This window comes from Heterodontus francisci, chromosome 29 (genome assembly GCF_036365525.1).
Source record: "Heterodontus francisci isolate sHetFra1 chromosome 29, sHetFra1.hap1, whole genome shotgun sequence".
Lineage (NCBI taxonomy): Eukaryota > Metazoa > Chordata > Chondrichthyes > Heterodontiformes > Heterodontidae > Heterodontus > Heterodontus francisci.
This window is the reverse complement of record NC_090399.1, coordinates 52,271,762-52,290,790: the sequence shown is the minus strand read 5'-3', so window position 1 is coordinate 52,290,790 and position 19,029 is coordinate 52,271,762. Positions and strand designations below refer to the sequence as shown.

The following is a 19,029-nucleotide window of genomic DNA, read 5'->3' as shown; positions in this document are numbered from 1 at the left end:
AGATCCCACTGCGGGCTCAGTATCACAGTAATAGATACCAGTGCGGGCTCAGTATCACAGTAATAGATAACAGTGCGGGCTCAGTATCACAGCAATAGATCCCACTGCGGGCTCGGTATCACAGCAATAGATCCCATTGCGGGCTCAGTATCACAGTAATAGATACCAGTGCGGGCTCAGTATCACAGCAATAGATACCACCGCGGGCTCAGTATCAAAGCAATAGATCCCACTGCGGGCTCAGTATCACAGTAATAGATACCAGTGCGGGCTCGGTATCACAGCAATAGATACCAGTGCGGGCTCGGTATCACAGGCAATAGATACCAGTGCGGGCTCGGTATCACAGCAAAGGATAACACCACGGGCTCTGTATCACAGCAATAGATACCACCACGGGCTCTGTATCACAGCAATAGATTCCACCGCGGGCTCAGTATCACAGCAATAGATACCAGTGCGGGCTCGGTATCACAGCAATAGATCCCATTGCAGGCTCAGTATCACAGTAATAGATCCCACTGCGGGCTCGGTATCACAATATTGGATTCCACCGCGGGCTCAGTATCACAGCAATAGATCCCACTGCGGGCTCGGTATCACAGCAATAGATACCAGTGCGGGCTCAGTATCACAGTAATAGATACCAGTGCGGGCTCAGGATCACAGAAATAGATACCAGTGCGGGCTCAGTATCACAGTAATAAATCCCACCGCGGGCTCGGTATCACAGTAATAGATTCCACCACGGGCTCCGTATCACAGTAATAGATCCCACCGCGGGCTCGGTATCACAGCAATAGATCCCACCGCGGGCTCGGTATCACAGTAATAGATTCCACCACGGGCTCAGTATCACAGTAATAGATTCCACCGCGGGCTCGGTATCACAGTAATAGATTCCACCACGGGCTCGGTATCACAGCAATAGATCCCACCGCGGGCTCAGTATCACAGTATAGATTCCACCACGGGCTCGGTATCACAGCAATAGATACCACCACGGGATCAGTATCACAGCAATAGATCCAACACGGGCTCAGTATCACATCAATAGATCCCACCGCGGGCTCAGTATCACAGCAATAGATACCACCGCGGGCACGGTATCACATCAATAGATCCCACCGCGGGCTCAGTATCACAGCAATAGATCCCACCGCGGGCTCAGTATCACAGTATTAGATACCAGTGCGGGCTCAGTATCACAGTAATAGATCCCACCGCGGGCTCAGTATCACAGCAATAGATACCAGTGCGGGCTCAGTATCACAGCAATAGATCCCACCGCGGGCTCAGTATCACAGTAATAGATTCCACCACGGGCTCGGTATCAGAGCAATAGATCCCACTGCGGGCTCAGTATCACAGCAATAGATCCCACCGCGGGCTCAGTATCACAGCAACAGATACCAGTGCGGGCTCAGTATCACAGCAATAGATACCAGTGCGGGCTCAGTATCACAGTAATAAATCCCACCGCGGGCTCAGTATCACAGCAATAGATCCCACCGCAGGCTCGGTATCACAGTAATAGATCCCACCGCGGGCTCAGCATCACAGCAATACATCCCACCGCGGGCTCAGTATCACAGCAATAGATCCCACCGCGGGCTCGGTATCACAGTAATAGATTCCACCACGGGCTCAGTATCACAGTAATAGATTCCACCGCGGGCTCAGTATCACAGTAATAGATCCCACCGCGGGCTCGGTATCACAGTAATAGATTCCACCACGGGCTCCGTATCACAGTAATAGATCCCACCGCGGGCTCGGTATCACAGCAATAGATCCCACCGCGGGCTCGGTATCACAGTAATAGATTCCACCACGGGCTCAGTATCACAGTAATAGATTCCACCGCGGGCTCGGTATCACAGTAATAGATTCCACCACGGGCTCGGTATCAAAGCAATAGATCCCACCGCGGGCTCAGTATCACAGTATAGATTCCACCACGGGCTCGGTATCACAGCAATAGATACCACCACGGGATCAGTATCACAGCAATAGATCCAACACGGGCTCAGTATCACATCAATAGATCCCACCGCGGGCTCAGTATCACAGCAATAGATACCACCGCGGGCACGGTATCACATCAATAGATCCCACCGCGGGCTCAGTATCACAGCAATAGATCCCACCGCGGGCTCAGTATCACAGTATTAGATACCAGTGCGGGCTCAGTATCACAGCAATAGATCCCACCACGGGCTCAGTATCACAGCAATAGATCCCACTGCGGGCTCAGTATCACAGTAATAGATACCAGTGCGGGCTCAGTATCACAGTAATAGATACCAGTGTGGGCTCAGTATCACAGCAATAGATCCCACCGCGGGCTCGGTATCACAGCAATAGATCCCACCACAGGCTCAGTATCACAGCAATAGATCCCACCGCGGGCTCGGTATCACGGCAATAGATCCCACCGCGGGCTCAGTATCACAGTAATAGATCCCACCGCGGGCTCAGTATCACAGCAATAGATACCAGTGCGGGCTCAGTATCACAGTAATAGATCCCATTGCGGGCTCAGTATCACAGAAATAGATCCCACTGCAGGCTCGGTATCACAGCAATAGATCCCATTGCGGGCTCAGTATCACAGCAATAGATCCCACTGCGGGCTCGGTATCACAGCAATATATCCCATTGCGGGCTCAGTATCACAGTAATAGATCCCACTGCAGGCTCGGTATCACAGCAATAGATCCCACCGCGGGCTCGGTATCACGGCAATAGATCCCACCGCGGGCTCAGTATCACAGTAATAGATCCCACCGCGGGCTCAGTATCACAGCAATAGATACCAGTGCGGGCTCAGTATCACAGTAATAGATCCCATTGCGGGCTCAGTATCACAGAAATAGATCCCACTGCAGGCTCGGTATCACAGCAATAGATCCCATTGCGGGCTCAGTATCACAGTAATAGATCCCACTGCGGGCTCAGTATCACAGTAATAGATAACAGTGCGGGCTCAGTATCACAGTAATAGATAACAGTGCGGGCTCAGTATCACAGCAATAGATCCCACCGCGGGCTCAGTATCACAGCAATAGATCCCATTGCGGGCTCAGTATCACAGCAATAGATCCCACTGCGGGCTCGGTATCACAGCAATATATCCCATTGCGGGCTCAGTATCACAGTAATAGATCCCACTGCGGGCTCAGTATCACAGTAATAGATACCAGTGCGGGCTCAGTATCACAGTAATAGATAACAGTGCGGGCTCAGTATCACAGCAATAGATCCCACTGCGGGCTCGGTATCACAGCAATAGATACCATTGCGGGCTCAGTATCACAGTAATAGATACCAGTGCGGGCTCAGTATCACAGCAATAGATCCCACTGCGGGCTCAGTATCACAGCAATAGATCCCACTGCAGGCTCAGTATCACAGCAATAGATCCCACTGCGGGCTCAGTATCACAGTAATAGATACCAGTGCGGGCTCAGTATCACAGCAATAGATACCACCGCGGGCTCAGTATCAAAGCAATAGATCCCACTGCGGGCTCAGTATCACAGTAATAGATCCCACCGCGGGCTCGGTATCACAGCAAAAGATCCCACTGCGGGCTCAGTATCACAGTAATAGATACCAGTGCGGGCTCGGTATCACAGCAATAGATACCAGTGCGGGCTCGGTATCACAGGCAATAGATACCAGTGCGGGCTCGGTATCACAGCAAAAGATAACACCACGGGCTCTGTTTCACAGCAATAGATACCACCAGGGCTCTGTATCACAGCAATAGATTCCACCGCGGGCTCAGTATCACAGCAATAGATACCAGTGCGGGCTCGGTATCACAGCAATAGATCCCATTGCAGGCTCAGTATCACACTAATAGATACCAGTGCGGGCTCAGTATCACAATATTGGATTCCACCGCGGGCTCAGTATCACAGTAATAGATCCCACCGCGGGCCCAGTATCACAGCAATAGATCCCACCACGGGCTCGGTATCACAGTAATAGATCCCACCACGGGCTCGGTATCACAGCAATAGATCCCACCGCGGGCAGAGTATCACAGTAATAGATCCCACCACGGGCTCGGTATCACAGCAATAGATCCCATTGCGGGCTCAGTATCACAGTAATAGATCCCACTGCGGGCTCAGTATCACAGTAATAGATACCAGTGCGGGCTCAGTATCACAGTAATAGATAACAGTGCGGGCTCAGTATCACAGCAATAGATCCCACTGCGGGCTCGGTATCACAGCAATAGATCCCATTGCGGGCTCAGTATCACAGTAATAGATACCAGTGCGGGCTCAGTATCACAGCAATAGATACCACCGCGGGCTCAGTATCAAAGCAATAGATCCCACTGCGGGCTCAGTATCACAGTAATAGATACCAGTGCGGGCTCGGTATCACAGCAATAGATACCAGTGCGGGCTCGGTATCACAGGCAATAGATACCAGTGCGGGCTCGGTATCACAGCAAAGGATAACACCACGGGCTCTGTATCACAGCAATAGATACCACCACGGGCTCTGTATCACAGCAATAGATTCCACCGCGGGCTCAGTATCACAGCAATAGATACCAGTGCGGGCTCGGTATCACAGCAATAGATCCCATTGCAGGCTCAGTATCACAGTAATAGATCCCACTGCGGGCTCGGTATCACAATATTGGATTCCACCGCGGGCTCAGTATCACAGCAATAGATCCCACTGCGGGCTCGGTATCACAGCAATAGATACCAGTGCGGGCTCAGTATCACAGTAATAGATACCAGTGCGGGCTCAGTATCACAGAAATAGATACCAGTGCGGGCTCAGTATCACAGTAATAAATCCCACCGCGGGCTCGGTATCACAGTAATAGATTCCACCACGGGCTCCGTATCACAGTAATAGATCCCACCGCGGGCTCGGTATCACAGCAATAGATCCCACCGCGGGCTCGGTATCACAGTAATAGATTCCACCACGGGCTCAGTATCACAGTAATAGATTCCACCGCGGGCTCGGTATCACAGTAATAGATTCCACCACGGGCTCGGTATCACAGCAATAGATCCCACCGCGGGCTCAGTATCACAGTATAGATTCCACCACGGGCTCGGTATCACAGCAATAGATACCACCACGGGATCAGTATCACAGCAATAGATCCAACACGGGCTCAGTATCACATCAATAGATCCCACCGCGGGCTCAGTATCACAGCAATAGATACCACCGCGGGCACGGTATCACATCAATAGATCCCACCGCGGGCTCAGTATCACAGCAATAGATCCCACCGCGGGCTCAGTATCACAGTATTAGATACCAGTGCGGGCTCAGTATCACAGTAATAGATCCCACCGCGGGCTCAGTATCACAGCAATAGATACCAGTGCGGGCTCAGTATCACAGCAATAGATCCCACCGCGGGCTCAGTATCACAGTAATAGATTCCACCACGGGCTCGGTATCAGAGCAATAGATCCCACTGCGGGCTCAGTATCACAGCAATAGATCCCACCGCGGGCTCAGTATCACAGCAACAGATACCAGTGCGGGCTCAGTATCACAGCAATAGATACCAGTGCGGGCTCAGTATCACAGTAATAAATCCCACCGCGGGCTCAGTATCACAGCAATAGATCCCACCGCAGGCTCGGTATCACAGTAATAGATCCCACCGCGGGCTCAGCATCACAGCAATACATCCCACCGCGGGCTCAGTATCACAGCAATAGATCCCACCGCGGGCTCGGTATCACAGTAATAGATTCCACCACGGGCTCAGTATCACAGTAATAGATTCCACCGCGGGCTCAGTATCACAGTAATAGATCCCACCGCGGGCTCGGTATCACAGTAATAGATTCCACCACGGGCTCCGTATCACAGTAATAGATCCCACCGCGGGCTCGGTATCACAGCAATAGATCCCACCGCGGGCTCGGTATCACAGTAATAGATTCCACCACGGGCTCAGTATCACAGTAATAGATTCCACCGCGGGCTCGGTATCACAGTAATAGATTCCACCACGGGCTCGGTATCACAGCAATAGATCCCACCGCGGGCTCAGTATCACAGTATAGATTCCACCACGGGCTCGGTATCACAGCAATAGATACCACCACGGGATCAGTATCACAGCAATAGATCCAACACGGGCTCAGTATCACATCAATAGATCCCACCGCGGGCTCAGTATCACAGCAATAGATACCACCGCGGGCACGGTATCACATCAATAGATCCCACCGCGGGCTCAGTATCACAGCAATAGATCCCACCGCGGGCTCAGTATCACAGTATTAGATACCAGTGCGGGCTCAGTATCACAGCAATAGATCCCACCACGGGCTCAGTATCACAGCAATAGATCCCACTGCGGGCTCAGTATCACAGTAATAGATACCAGTGCGGGCTCAGTATCACAGTAATAGATACCAGTGTGGGCTCAGTATCACAGCAATAGATCCCACCGCGGGCTCGGTATCACAGCAATAGATCCCACCACAGGCTCAGTATCACAGCAATAGATCCCACCGCGGGCTCGGTATCACGGCAATAGATCCCACCGCGGGCTCAGTATCACAGTAATAGATCCCACCGCGGGCTCAGTATCACAGCAATAGATACCAGTGCGGGCTCAGTATCACAGTAATAGATCCCATTGCGGGCTCAGTATCACAGAAATAGATCCCACTGCAGGCTCGGTATCACAGCAATAGATCCCATTGCGGGCTCAGTATCACAGCAATAGATCCCACTGCGGGCTCGGTATCACAGCAATATATCCCATTGCGGGCTCAGTATCACAGTAATAGATCCCACTGCAGGCTCGGTATCACAGCAATAGATCCCACCGCGGGCTCGGTATCACGGCAATAGATCCCACCGCGGGCTCAGTATCACAGTAATAGATCCCACCGCGGGCTCAGTATCACAGCAATAGATACCAGTGCGGGCTCAGTATCACAGTAATAGATCCCATTGCGGGCTCAGTATCACAGAAATAGATCCCACTGCAGGCTCGGTATCACAGCAATAGATCCCATTGCGGGCTCAGTATCACAGTAATAGATCCCACTGCGGGCTCAGTATCACAGTAATAGATAACAGTGCGGGCTCAGTATCACAGTAATAGATAACAGTGCGGGCTCAGTATCACAGCAATAGATCCCACCGCGGGCTCAGTATCACAGCAATAGATCCCATTGCGGGCTCAGTATCACAGCAATAGATCCCACTGCGGGCTCGGTATCACAGCAATATATCCCATTGCGGGCTCAGTATCACAGTAATAGATCCCACTGCGGGCTCAGTATCACAGTAATAGATACCAGTGCGGGCTCAGTATCACAGTAATAGATAACAGTGCGGGCTCAGTATCACAGCAATAGATCCCACTGCGGGCTCGGTATCACAGCAATAGATACCATTGCGGGCTCAGTATCACAGTAATAGATACCAGTGCGGGCTCAGTATCACAGCAATAGATCCCACTGCGGGCTCAGTATCACAGCAATAGATCCCACTGCAGGCTCAGTATCACAGCAATAGATCCCACTGCGGGCTCAGTATCACAGTAATAGATACCAGTGCGGGCTCAGTATCACAGCAATAGATACCACCGCGGGCTCAGTATCAAAGCAATAGATCCCACTGCGGGCTCAGTATCACAGTAATAGATCCCACCGCGGGCTCGGTATCACAGCAAAAGATCCCACTGCGGGCTCAGTATCACAGTAATAGATACCAGTGCGGGCTCGGTATCACAGCAATAGATACCAGTGCGGGCTCGGTATCACAGGCAATAGATACCAGTGCGGGCTCGGTATCACAGCAAAAGATAACACCACGGGCTCTGTTTCACAGCAATAGATACCACCAGGGCTCTGTATCACAGCAATAGATTCCACCGCGGGCTCAGTATCACAGCAATAGATACCAGTGCGGGCTCGGTATCACAGCAATAGATCCCATTGCAGGCTCAGTATCACACTAATAGATACCAGTGCGGGCTCAGTATCACAATATTGGATTCCACCGCGGGCTCAGTATCACAGCAATAGATCCCACCGCGGGCTCAGTATCACAGCAATAGATACCAGTGCGGGCTCAGTATCACAGCAATAGATACCAGTGCGGGCTCAGTATCACAGCAATAGATACCAGTGCGGGCTCGGTATCACAGCAATAGATCCCATTGCAGGCTCAGTATCACACTAATAGATACCAGTGCGGGCTCAGTATCACAATATTGGATTCCACCGCGGGCTCAGTATCACAGCAATAGATCCCACCGCGGGCTCAGTATCACAGTAATAGATACCAGTGCGGGCTCAGTATCACAGTAATAAATCCCACTGCGGGCTCAGTATCACAGCAATAGATCCCACCGCGGGCTCAGTCTCACAGTAATAGATCCCACCGCTGGCTCAGTATCACAGCAATAGATCCCACTGCGGGCTCAGTATCACAGCAACAGATACCAGTGCGGGCTCAGTTTCACAGTAATAAATCCCACTGCGGGCTCAGTATCACAGTAATAGATACCAGTGCGGGCTCAGTATCACAGTAATAAATCCCACTGCGGGCTCAGTATCACAGCAATAGATCCCACCGCGGGCTCAGTCTCACAGTAATAGATCCCACCGCTGGCTCAGTATCACAGCAATAGATCCCACCGCGGGCTCAGTATCACAGCAACAGATACCAGTGCGGGCTCAGTATCACAGCAATAGATACCAGTGCGGGCTCAGTATCACAGTAATAAATCCCACCGCGGGCTCAGTATCACAGCAACAGATACCAGTGCGGGCTCAGTATCACAGTAATAGTTCCCACCGCGGGCTCAGTATCACAGTAATAGATCCCACCGCGGGCTCAGCATCACAGCAACAGATACCACCACGGGCTCGGTATCACAGCAAAAGATCCCACTGCGGGCTCAGTATCACAGTAATAGATACCAGTGCGGGCTCGGTATCACAGCAATAGATACCAGTGCGGGCTCGGTATCACAGGCAATAGATACCAGTGCGGGCTCGGTATCACAGCAATAGATACCAGTGCGGGCTCGGTATCACAGCAAAAGATAACACCACGGGCTCTGTATCACAGCAATAGATACCACCACGGGCTCAGTATCACACTAATAGATACCAGTGCGGGCTCGGTATCACAGCAAAAGATAACACCACGGGCTCTGTATCACAGCAATAGATACCACCGCGGGCTCTGTATCACAGTAATAGATCCAACCGCGGGCTCAGTATCACAGTAATAGACCCACCGCGGGGTCGGTATCACAGTAATAGATCCCACCGCGGGCTCAGTATCACACTAATAGATGCAACCGCGGGCTCAGTATCACAGTAATAGATCCCACCGCGGGCCCGGTATCACCGTAATAGATCCCACCGCGGGCCCGGTATCACCGTAATAGATCCCACCGCGGGCTCGGTATCACAGTAATAGATCCCACCGCGGGCTCAGTATCACAGTAATGGATCCCACCGCGGGCTCAGTATCACACTAATAGATCCAACCGCGGGCTCAGTATCACAGTAATAGATCCCACCGCGGGCCCAGTATCACTGTAATAGATCCCACCGCGGGCCCGGTATCACAGCAATAGATCTCACCGCGGGCACGGTATCACATTAATAGATCCCACCGCGGGCTCATTATCACACTAATAGATCCTACCGCGGGCTCACTATCACTGTAATAGATCCCACCTCGGGCTCTGTATCACAGCAATAGATCCCACAGCGGGCTTTGTATCACAGCAATAGATCCCACCGCGGGCCTGGTATCACAGCAATAGATCTCACCGCGGGCTCTGTATCACAGCAATAGATCCCACCGCGGGCTCGGTGTCACACTAATAGATCCCACCGCAGGCTCGGTATCACACTAATAGATCCCACTGCGGGCTGTGTATCACAGCAATAGATCCCACCGCGGGCTCGGTAGCACACTAATAGATCCCACCGCGGGCTCTGTATCACAGCAATAGATCCCACCGCGGGCTCGGTATCACAGTAATAGATCTCACCGCGGGCTCGGCCTCACAGCGATGGATGCCACCGCCGGCCCAGCATCACCACGATGGATGCCACCGCCGGCCTGGCATCACCACGATGGATGCCACCGCCGGCCCGGCATCACCGCGATGGATCCCACCGCCGGCCCGCAACCTTCGCGATGGATCCCACCGCCGGCCTGGCATCACCGCGATGGATGCAACCGCCGGCCCAGCATCACCACGATGGATGCCACCGCCGGCCTGGCATCACCGCGATGTATGCCACCGCCGGCCCGGCATCACCGCGATGGATCCCACCGCCGGCCTGGAAACATCGTGATGGATCCCACCACCGGCCCTGCACCACCGCAATGGATCCCAGCGCCGGCCCGCATCACCGCGATGGTTCCCAGCGTCGGCCCAGCGTCACAGCGATGGATGCCCCTGCCAGCCCGGCATCACCGCGATGGATCCCACCGCCGGCCCTGCACCACTGCGATGGATGCCTCCGCCAGCCTGGCATCACCGCGATGGATCCCACCGCCGACCCTGCACCACCGCGATGGATCCCAGCGCTGGCCCGCATCACCGCGATGGATCCCAGTGTCGGCCCGGCGTCACAGCGATGGATGCCTCCGCCGACCTGGCATCACCGCGATGGATCCCAGCGCCGGCCCGCCATCACCGCGATGGATCCCACCGCCGGCCTTGCACCACCGCGATGGATGCCTCCGCCGGCCTGGCATCACCGCGATGGATCCCACCGCCGACCCTGCACCACCGCGATGGATCCCAGCGCCGGCCCGCATCACCGCGATGGATCCCAGTGTCGGCCCGGCATCACCGCGATGGATGCCTCCATCGGCCCTGCACCACCGCGATGGATGCCTCCGCCGGCCTGGCATCATCGCGATGGATCCCACCGCCGACCCTGCACCACCGCGATGGATCCCAGCGCCGGCCCGCATCACCGCGATGGATCCCAGTGTCGGCCCGGCGTCGCAGCGATGGATGCCACTGCCAGCCCGGCATCACCGCGATGCATCCCAGCGCCGGCCCGGCATCACCGCGATGGATGCCTCCATGACTTTCTGCACAATCACTCTTTTATCTTTACTATGTATCACTGTAGAAAGACGGAATCTTGCTGCCATGTCTATGAAGTGCAAAACGAAAATGCTTTTATACTTGCCCCACTCCTTTTAAATCCCTAGCCGCTACTTCATTAAAGTCTCTTGCTAATGGGAAACCTACAACAGACCATGATGGTGTCCTCTGATACTTTTTGCATATATCAATGTTTTCATTAATCTCTGCAATATAAGCTTTCTGTACTCATCATCAGCCACCCCGCATCTTTTAATAAGATTTTTAATCTATGACAAGAGGGATGAGCAAATTGTTGATGTAACTTTAAGACAATTTGCTTTTTGTCTCTTAAACTCCTACCACCTGACAGAACACAAGAATAAGGAGCAGGAATGAAAACAAGAAATGCTGGAAATACTCAGCAGGTCTGGCAGCATCTGTGGAGAGAGAAGCAGAGTTAACGTTTCGGGTCAGTGTCCCTTCATCAAAACTGGCAAATATTAGAAATGTGAAAGGTTACAAGCAAATAAAGTGGGGGTAGGGCAAGAGATAACAAAGGAGAAGGTGCAGATAGGACAAGGCCACAGAATAGCTGACCAGATAGTCATGGAGCAAATGCAAACAATATGTTAATGGTGCGTTGAAAGACAAAGCATTAGTACCGATAGGGTTTTAACAGAGTGAAAATTGAACAGCCACAAGCTGTGGGTAAAGTGGGTAAGCAAACTGAACAAACTAAGATGAAATAAAATAAAACTAACACAAAAAAAGAAACAGAAAAAATAAATTAAAAAAAAATTAAAATGGGGGGCCCGTCATGCTCTGAAATTATTGAACTCAATGTTCAGTCCATCAGGCTGTAGTATGCCCAATCGGAAAATGAGATGCTGTTCCTCGAGCTTGCGTTGATGTTCACTGGAACACTGCAGTTTTCCCAGGACAGAGAGGTGAGCATGAGGGCAGGGGGGAGTGTTGAAATGGCAAGCAACCGGAAGCTCGGGGTCCTGCTTGCGGACTGAGCGGAGATGTTCCGCAAAACAGTCAGCCAGTCTGCGTTTGGTCTCCCCAATGTAGAGGAGACCACATTGTGAGCAGCGAATACAGTATACTACATTGAAAGAAGTACAAGTAAATCGCTGCTTCACCTGAAAGGAGTGTTTGGGGCCTGGGATAGTGAGGAGAGAGGAGGTAAATGGGCAGGTATTACACTTCCTGCGATTGAAGGGGAAGGTGCCGTGTTTGTCGATGGGGTGCCAATCAAGCGGGTTGCTTTGTTCTGGATGGTGTCGAGCTTCTTGAGTGTTGTTGGAGATCCAGCCATCCAGGCAAGTGGAGAGTATTCCATCACACTCCTGATATGTGCCTTGTAAATGGTGGACTGGCTTTGGGGAATCAGGAGGTGAGTTACTTGCCGCAGGATTCCTAGCCTCTGACCTGCTCTTGTAGCCACAGTGTGTATATGGCTACTCCAGTTCAGATTCCGGTCAATGGTAATCCCCAGAATGTTGATAGTGGGGGATTCAGCGATGATCATGCCATTGAATGTCAAGGGGAGATGGCTCGATTCTCTCTTGTTGGAGATGGTCATTGCCTGGCACTTATGTGGCACCAATGTTATTTGCCACTTATCAGCCCAAGCCTGGATATTGTCCAGGTCTTGCTGCATTTCTACACGGACTGCTTCAGTATCTGAGGAGTCATGAATGTTAGTTTAATTTAATTTTAGTTTTAGAGATACAGCACTGAAACAGGCCCTTCAGCCCACCGAGTCTGTGCTGACCATCAACCACCCATTTATACTAATCCTACACTAATCCCATATTCCTACCACATCCCCACCTGTCCCTATATTTCCCCACCACCTACCTATACTAGGGACAATTTATAATGGGCAATTTACCTACCAACATTGTGCAATCATCAGCGAACATCCCCACTTCTGACCTTATGATTGAAGGAAGGTCATTGATGAAGCAGCTGAAGATGGCTAGGCCTAGGACACTACCCTGAGGAACTCCTGCAGTGATATCCGGGAGCTGAGGTGATTGACCTCCAACAACCACAATCCTCTTCCTTTGCACTAGGTGCAACTCCAACCAGCAGAAAGTTTTCCCCTGATTCCCATTGACTCCAGTTTTGCTAGGGCTCCTTGATGCCATACTCGATCAAATGCTGCCTTGATGTCAAGGGCAGTCACTCTCACCTCACCTCTTGAGTTCAGCTTTTTTGGTCAAGTTTGAACCAAGGCTGTAATGAGGTCTGGAATTGAGTGGCCCTGACAGAACCCAAACTGAGCATCAGTGAGCAGGTTATTGCTAAGTACGTGCTACTTGATAGCACTGCTGAAGACACCATCCATCACTTTACTGATGTTTGAGAGCAGAGTGATGGGGCGGTAATTGACTTGTCCTGCTTTTTGTGTACAGGACATGCATGGGCAATTTTCCACATTGCTGGGTAGATGTCAGTGTTGTAGCCGAACTGCAACAGCTTGGCTAGGGGCCCGGCAAGTTCTGGAGCACAGGTCTTCAGTGCTATTGCCGGAATATTGTAAAGGCCCATCGCTTTTTCTGTATCCAGTGCCTTCAGTCATTTTTTGATATCACACGGAGTGAATTGAATTGCTGAAGACTGGCATCTATGATGCTGGGGACTTCGGGAGGAGGCTGCAATTGATCATCAACTCGGCACTTCTGACTTATGATTGTTGCAAATGCTTCAGCCTTATCTTTCGCACTGATGTGCTGGGCTCCCCCATCATTGAGGATGGGGATATTTGTGGAGCCACCTGCTCCAGCTAGTTGTTTAATTGTCCACCTGCAGAGCTTAGATCTGATCCGTTGGTTATGGGATCGCTTAGCTCTGTCTATCGCATGCTGCTTACACAGTTTGGCACGCAGATAGTCCTGTGTTGTAGCTTCACCAGGTTGACATCTCATTTTGAGCTATGCCTGGTGCTGCTCCTGGCATGCCCTCCTGCACTCTTCACTGATACAGGGTTAACCTCCCAGTTTGATGGTAATGGTAGAGTGGGGAATATGCCGAGCTATGAATTTACAGATTGTGGTTGAGTTCAATTCTGCTGCTGCTGCTGTTGGCCCACAGTGCCTCATGGATGCCCAGTTTTTAGCTGCTATATCAGTTCAAAATCTATCCCATTTAGCACGGTGTTAGTACCACACACACGATGGACGTTATCCTCAATGTGAAGATGGGGGTCTTCATCAAGGACTGTGTGGTGGTCACACATACCAATACTGTCATGGACAGATGCATCTGCGGCAGGCAGATTGGTGAGGATGAGGTCAAGTATATTTTTCCCTCTTGTTGGTTCCCTCACCACCTATGTCCTTTAGGATTTGGCCAGCTCGGTCAGTAGTGGTACTTTCGAGCCACTCCTGGTGATGGATATTGAAGTCCCCCACCCAGAGTACATCCTGCACCCTTGCCACCCTCAGTGCTTCCTCCAAGTGGTGTTCAACATGGAGGAGTACTGATTTATCAGCTGAGGGAGGGCAGTAGGTGGTAATCAGCAGAAAGTTTTCTTGCCCATGTTCGACCTGATGCCATCAGACTTCATGGACCTGGAGTCTATGTTGAGGACTGTTAGGGCAACTCTCTCCCTACTGCAGACCACTGTGCCACCACCTTTGCGGGGTCTGTCCTGCTGGGGAGATAGGGCATACCCAGGGATGGTGATGGTGGTGTCTGGGACATTACCTGTAAAGTATGATTTGGTGAGTATGACTGTGTCAGGCTGTTGCTTGACTTTTCTGTGGGACAGCTCTCCCAACTTTGGCACAAGCACCCAGATGTTAGTAAGGAGAACTTTGGATGGTCAATAGGGCTGGGTTTGTTGTTGTCATTTCGGGTGTGGATGTCGGGTGTTCTGTCCAGTTGCATTCCTTATTGATCTTGTAGCAGTCAAATACAATTGATTGGCTTGCTAGGCAATTTCAGAGGGCATTTATGAGTCAACTACATTGCTGTGGGTCTGGAGTCACTTGTAGGTCAGACCAGGTAAGGAGAGCAGATTTCCTTCTCTAAATGACATTTGTGAACCAGATGGGTTTTTACAAAAAGCAACAATGGCCATCATTAGACTAACTTTATAATTCCAATTATTTTTATTAATTGAATTTAAATTCTACCTTTTGACATGGTTGGATTTGACCCCACGTCGTCAGAGCAATACCTTGGGTCTCTAAGCTACTAGTCCGGTGACAATACCACTACACCACCACCTCCCATTTCCATCATTGGTACGACAAAATCTGAGGTTAATTGAGTGACACAATGGAATCCAGGTACATGTAAACATAAACAGCAAAAGTCTGGGAGTGTTTCAGATGTGGCAACTTGGGGCACTATGGAAGAGATGATCGCTGTCCTGCCAAGGAAAGATATGCAGAAAATGTGGGGGAAAAGACCATTTTGCCAAGCTGAACAAAGTGGGAAGCCTGGCAAACCATGTAAAGGAAGGAGATGGAAATATTACAACTGTGAGATGAGTTGAAGATGATGCAGTGAGTGAGGACATGAATAGCAATCATGGATGCATGTTTTCTGTCAATGGAAGCAACCATGAGAAAGTTCCAGTGATTGTTGGAGGTGTTGAAGTGAGTATTATTGTAGATTCAGGCAGTGAAGTAATGTCATCAGCAGAGCACTTTGGGAAGAACTGAAGACAAAGAGAATCAAGTGCACATCTCGAAAATGTGTCAAAAAGCTTTATCCTTACTAATCTAAAACCCCACTTCATACTGTTGTATGTTTCACAGTGAGTGAGAGCTGGGGATCAGAGTGCAGAGGAAGAATGTGTAGTTATTGAGGGGGATAGTGAGCCTCTTCTGAGCTGAGAAGCAGGCCAAGACTTGGGGGTGCTCCACACTGGATTGAAAGTGAATTCTGTGAAATCCTATGCAGAGCTTCCAGAGGTGGTTGAACCAGAGTTTCAAGGAATTGTGAAGTTGCACAACCACCAAGTGAAATTAACAATTGATGAGAACGTGAAGCCTGTAGTTCAGCCTGTACACAGAACACCTTTTGGTCTGAGAGGGAAAGTTGAGGCAAAGATCAAGGGACTGATTGACCAAGATACCATAGAGTCAGTTGAAGGACCAATCCCGTGGACGAGTCCTGTTGTGGTAGTGCCTAAACCAAATGGTGACATCAGATTCTGTGTCTATATATGACAGGTGAATAAAGCGGCAATGGGAGAATGTCACCCAATTCTCGCTGTGGATGAAATCTTTCAAGCAAGGTACTCTCCAAATTAGACTTAAAATGAAGATACCACCAGCTGGAGCTCCATCCTGATTCAAGGAAGGTGACAACTTTTGTCACTCATTGTGGACTTTAGTGATACAAGAGATTGGTATTTGACATCAGTGTGGCACCAGAGATTTACCAACATGAAATCCACTAGGTGACACAAAGGATCCTAGAAACAGTTAATATCTCTAAGGACATCATTGCTCATGCAGCCAATAGAGAGAAACATGACGAGAGGCTGAGATTAGTATTGGCTGGATTGCAGTCAGCAGGATTTACAGTAAATGCAGCTGGACATGACAGAGCTAAAGTTTTTGGGCCATAAACTCAAGTGCAGTGGAATCAATCCTGCCAAAGACAAAATAGAAGCAATAGCAGAGGCAAGTGGACCACAAAACTCTAGTGAAGTGAGAAGTTTTCTGGAATTTGTGAGCTATTGTGCGAGGTATATCCCAAACTTTGCTTGCTGATCCATTGAGGAAGTTAACCAGAAAGAGTGACTCAGATTTGATGAAGAACAGAAAGCTGCATCCAGAGCTTTGAAAGGCAGCTTGACAAATGCTCAAACCCTGGGATACTGTGATCCAAATGCAACAAAAGTCATTGCAGATGCTAGTCCAGTAGGATTAGGAGCAGTACTGGTGCAAATGCAGGCTGAGGGCCCGAGAATCGTTGCTTATGTGAGTATATCTCTGACTGATTTAGAGAGGAGATATTCTCAGATGGAGAAAGAGGCCTAGGATTGGTGTGGGCACGTGCACTATTCCATGCATACTTGTTCGGCATCGAGTTTGAATTAGCGATGGATCACAATCCATTACAGATGATTTATTCTCTCAGATCCAAACCATGTGCCCGAATTGAGAGATAAGTTTTGAGACTGCAGCAATACAAGTACAAGGTGGTTCATATTGCTGGAACAATGAACATTGCTGACTCACTGTCATGACTACTGAAAAAGGATCAAACACACAGATCTTCACTAGAGAAGGAAGCTGAATCGTTCGTGCGGTTTGTGGCCGTTTCTCTTTGGTAAGGACAGAACCCGTGACCACATATCTACTTTATTTTCCCATTGGTCATAAGGTTCAGCTTCTGAGAACATCGGTGGGAAGTCACAGCCTGACACTCTATACTTGGTTTCAGGCATTCTTCTCAAAAATAACTCCGATTACAACCCTCTGTTTGAGAAAAAAAAACCTTAGTTTCCAATCTTCTTGGCAGCCATCCTCTGCTATGTTAACTGGATCCATGCCAACAGGTGAAAAATGAAACTATACACAGATCCTATTCCTGATATTGAATTTATTCACAGAATGCAGCATTACATATCTGTTCAATCACCACCCTTGTATCCAACAGACTCTCTTTATATTCACTTCAAATCCTGAATTGAACAATGCCCTTCAGCTGTTTACCTTTAACATCATAATTAACCATTCATACAGACCACATTGTGAGCAGCAAATGCAGTATACTGTATTGAAAGAGTAAGGAGTGTTTGGGGCCTTGGACAGTGAGAGAGGAGGGAAAAGGGAAGGTGGGAGATTCTGCAGTGCTGATCTTACCCGATGTCTGGTTTCTCCCCTTCATTATCATATTCAGATTCTCCTTTGCAATTGCACAATGTTTATTCCCTCGATTTGTGAGATATTCCCAGTACTCTGCATCAAACGAGTCTGTCATCCACTGCTGCCGGGAGACTATGTGGTGGGTATCACTGTCGTAATAAGCTACTGGAACCTCATTGATCATTCCCACACCAACATACTCAGGTAATTCAGTCGTGCCAGAGGTTGCCAGATATATTACAGTAAAGACATTACTGTCTGTAAAACAAACAAATAAAGGGACAGGTTAAGTAAGCAGGCACAAAGGTAGCAGCTGGTGACTGAGTGCAGCTCGGGAATTTGGTTAAGTGTGGGAATTCAGTGCAGTGAGGGAGGAGGTGCTGCTCTGACCTTTTACAAAAAAGGAGTATTCAGAGGAAAGGAGCTGGAGACCAGCAGTGAGATGTGAGAACTGAAGCCCGGAAGCAGTAATTAGGTGAGCAGGCAGGCGGGTGGTTGGTGAGTTTTAAGTTTTTTTTTCTCTCTAAACAGGGCAGTAATTTAACTGGTTTTGGGGAATATAAGTACTGCATTAAATTAATAGATAGAGTGATGGATTAGAAAAGAGCGTGCCTGTGAGGGAGCAAAGCTAGAGCAGCGGACTAGAAAAGAGGGAGATAGTGTGTGGGTTCAGAGCTGACCAACAGCTCTTACCTTCGGGGAGCGGAGAGGAGCGGAGCAGACCTGTGGGGAGAACACCGAGAGCGGAGCCTATAAATCGAGCCCGAGGATCGAGGCCCAGTCTCTTACTTTCTGGGAGCGGAGCGGACCTGTGGGGAGAACGCCGAGAGCGGAGCCTATAAATCGAGCCCGAGGATCGAGGCCCAGTCTCTTACTTTCCGGGAGCGGAGAGCAGTCGGACCTCTTCCAGCGTGTCGAAGTTTTGAAAAAAAAAGCTAACAGTGACGTCACTGCAAAGTGATTGGTTGATGAGTCACTGCTGTTCAGGAATAGCTATAAATAACTGGGTAAGTATCTCAGATAAGAAAAGTTTAAAAGTTTAAACTTTATTTCAAATATAGTAAGTAGTGGTTT

General features: G+C 50.0%; 1 protein-coding gene across 2 annotated transcripts in view; it reads right to left on the bottom strand.

The window, feature by feature from the left end:
* The window catches only part of LOC137346293 (class I histocompatibility antigen, F10 alpha chain-like), a 49,832-nt gene that overhangs the window by 17,802 nt on the left and 13,001 nt on the right, over nt 1-19,029 (bottom strand). For both annotated transcript variants that reach the window (XM_068009774.1, XM_068009775.1), the window contains exon 2: nt 17,953-18,213. In XM_068009774.1, the coding sequence (XP_067865875.1) occupies nt 17,953-18,213 (261 nt within the window). The remainder of the gene's footprint in view (nt 1-17,952; nt 18,214-19,029) is intronic.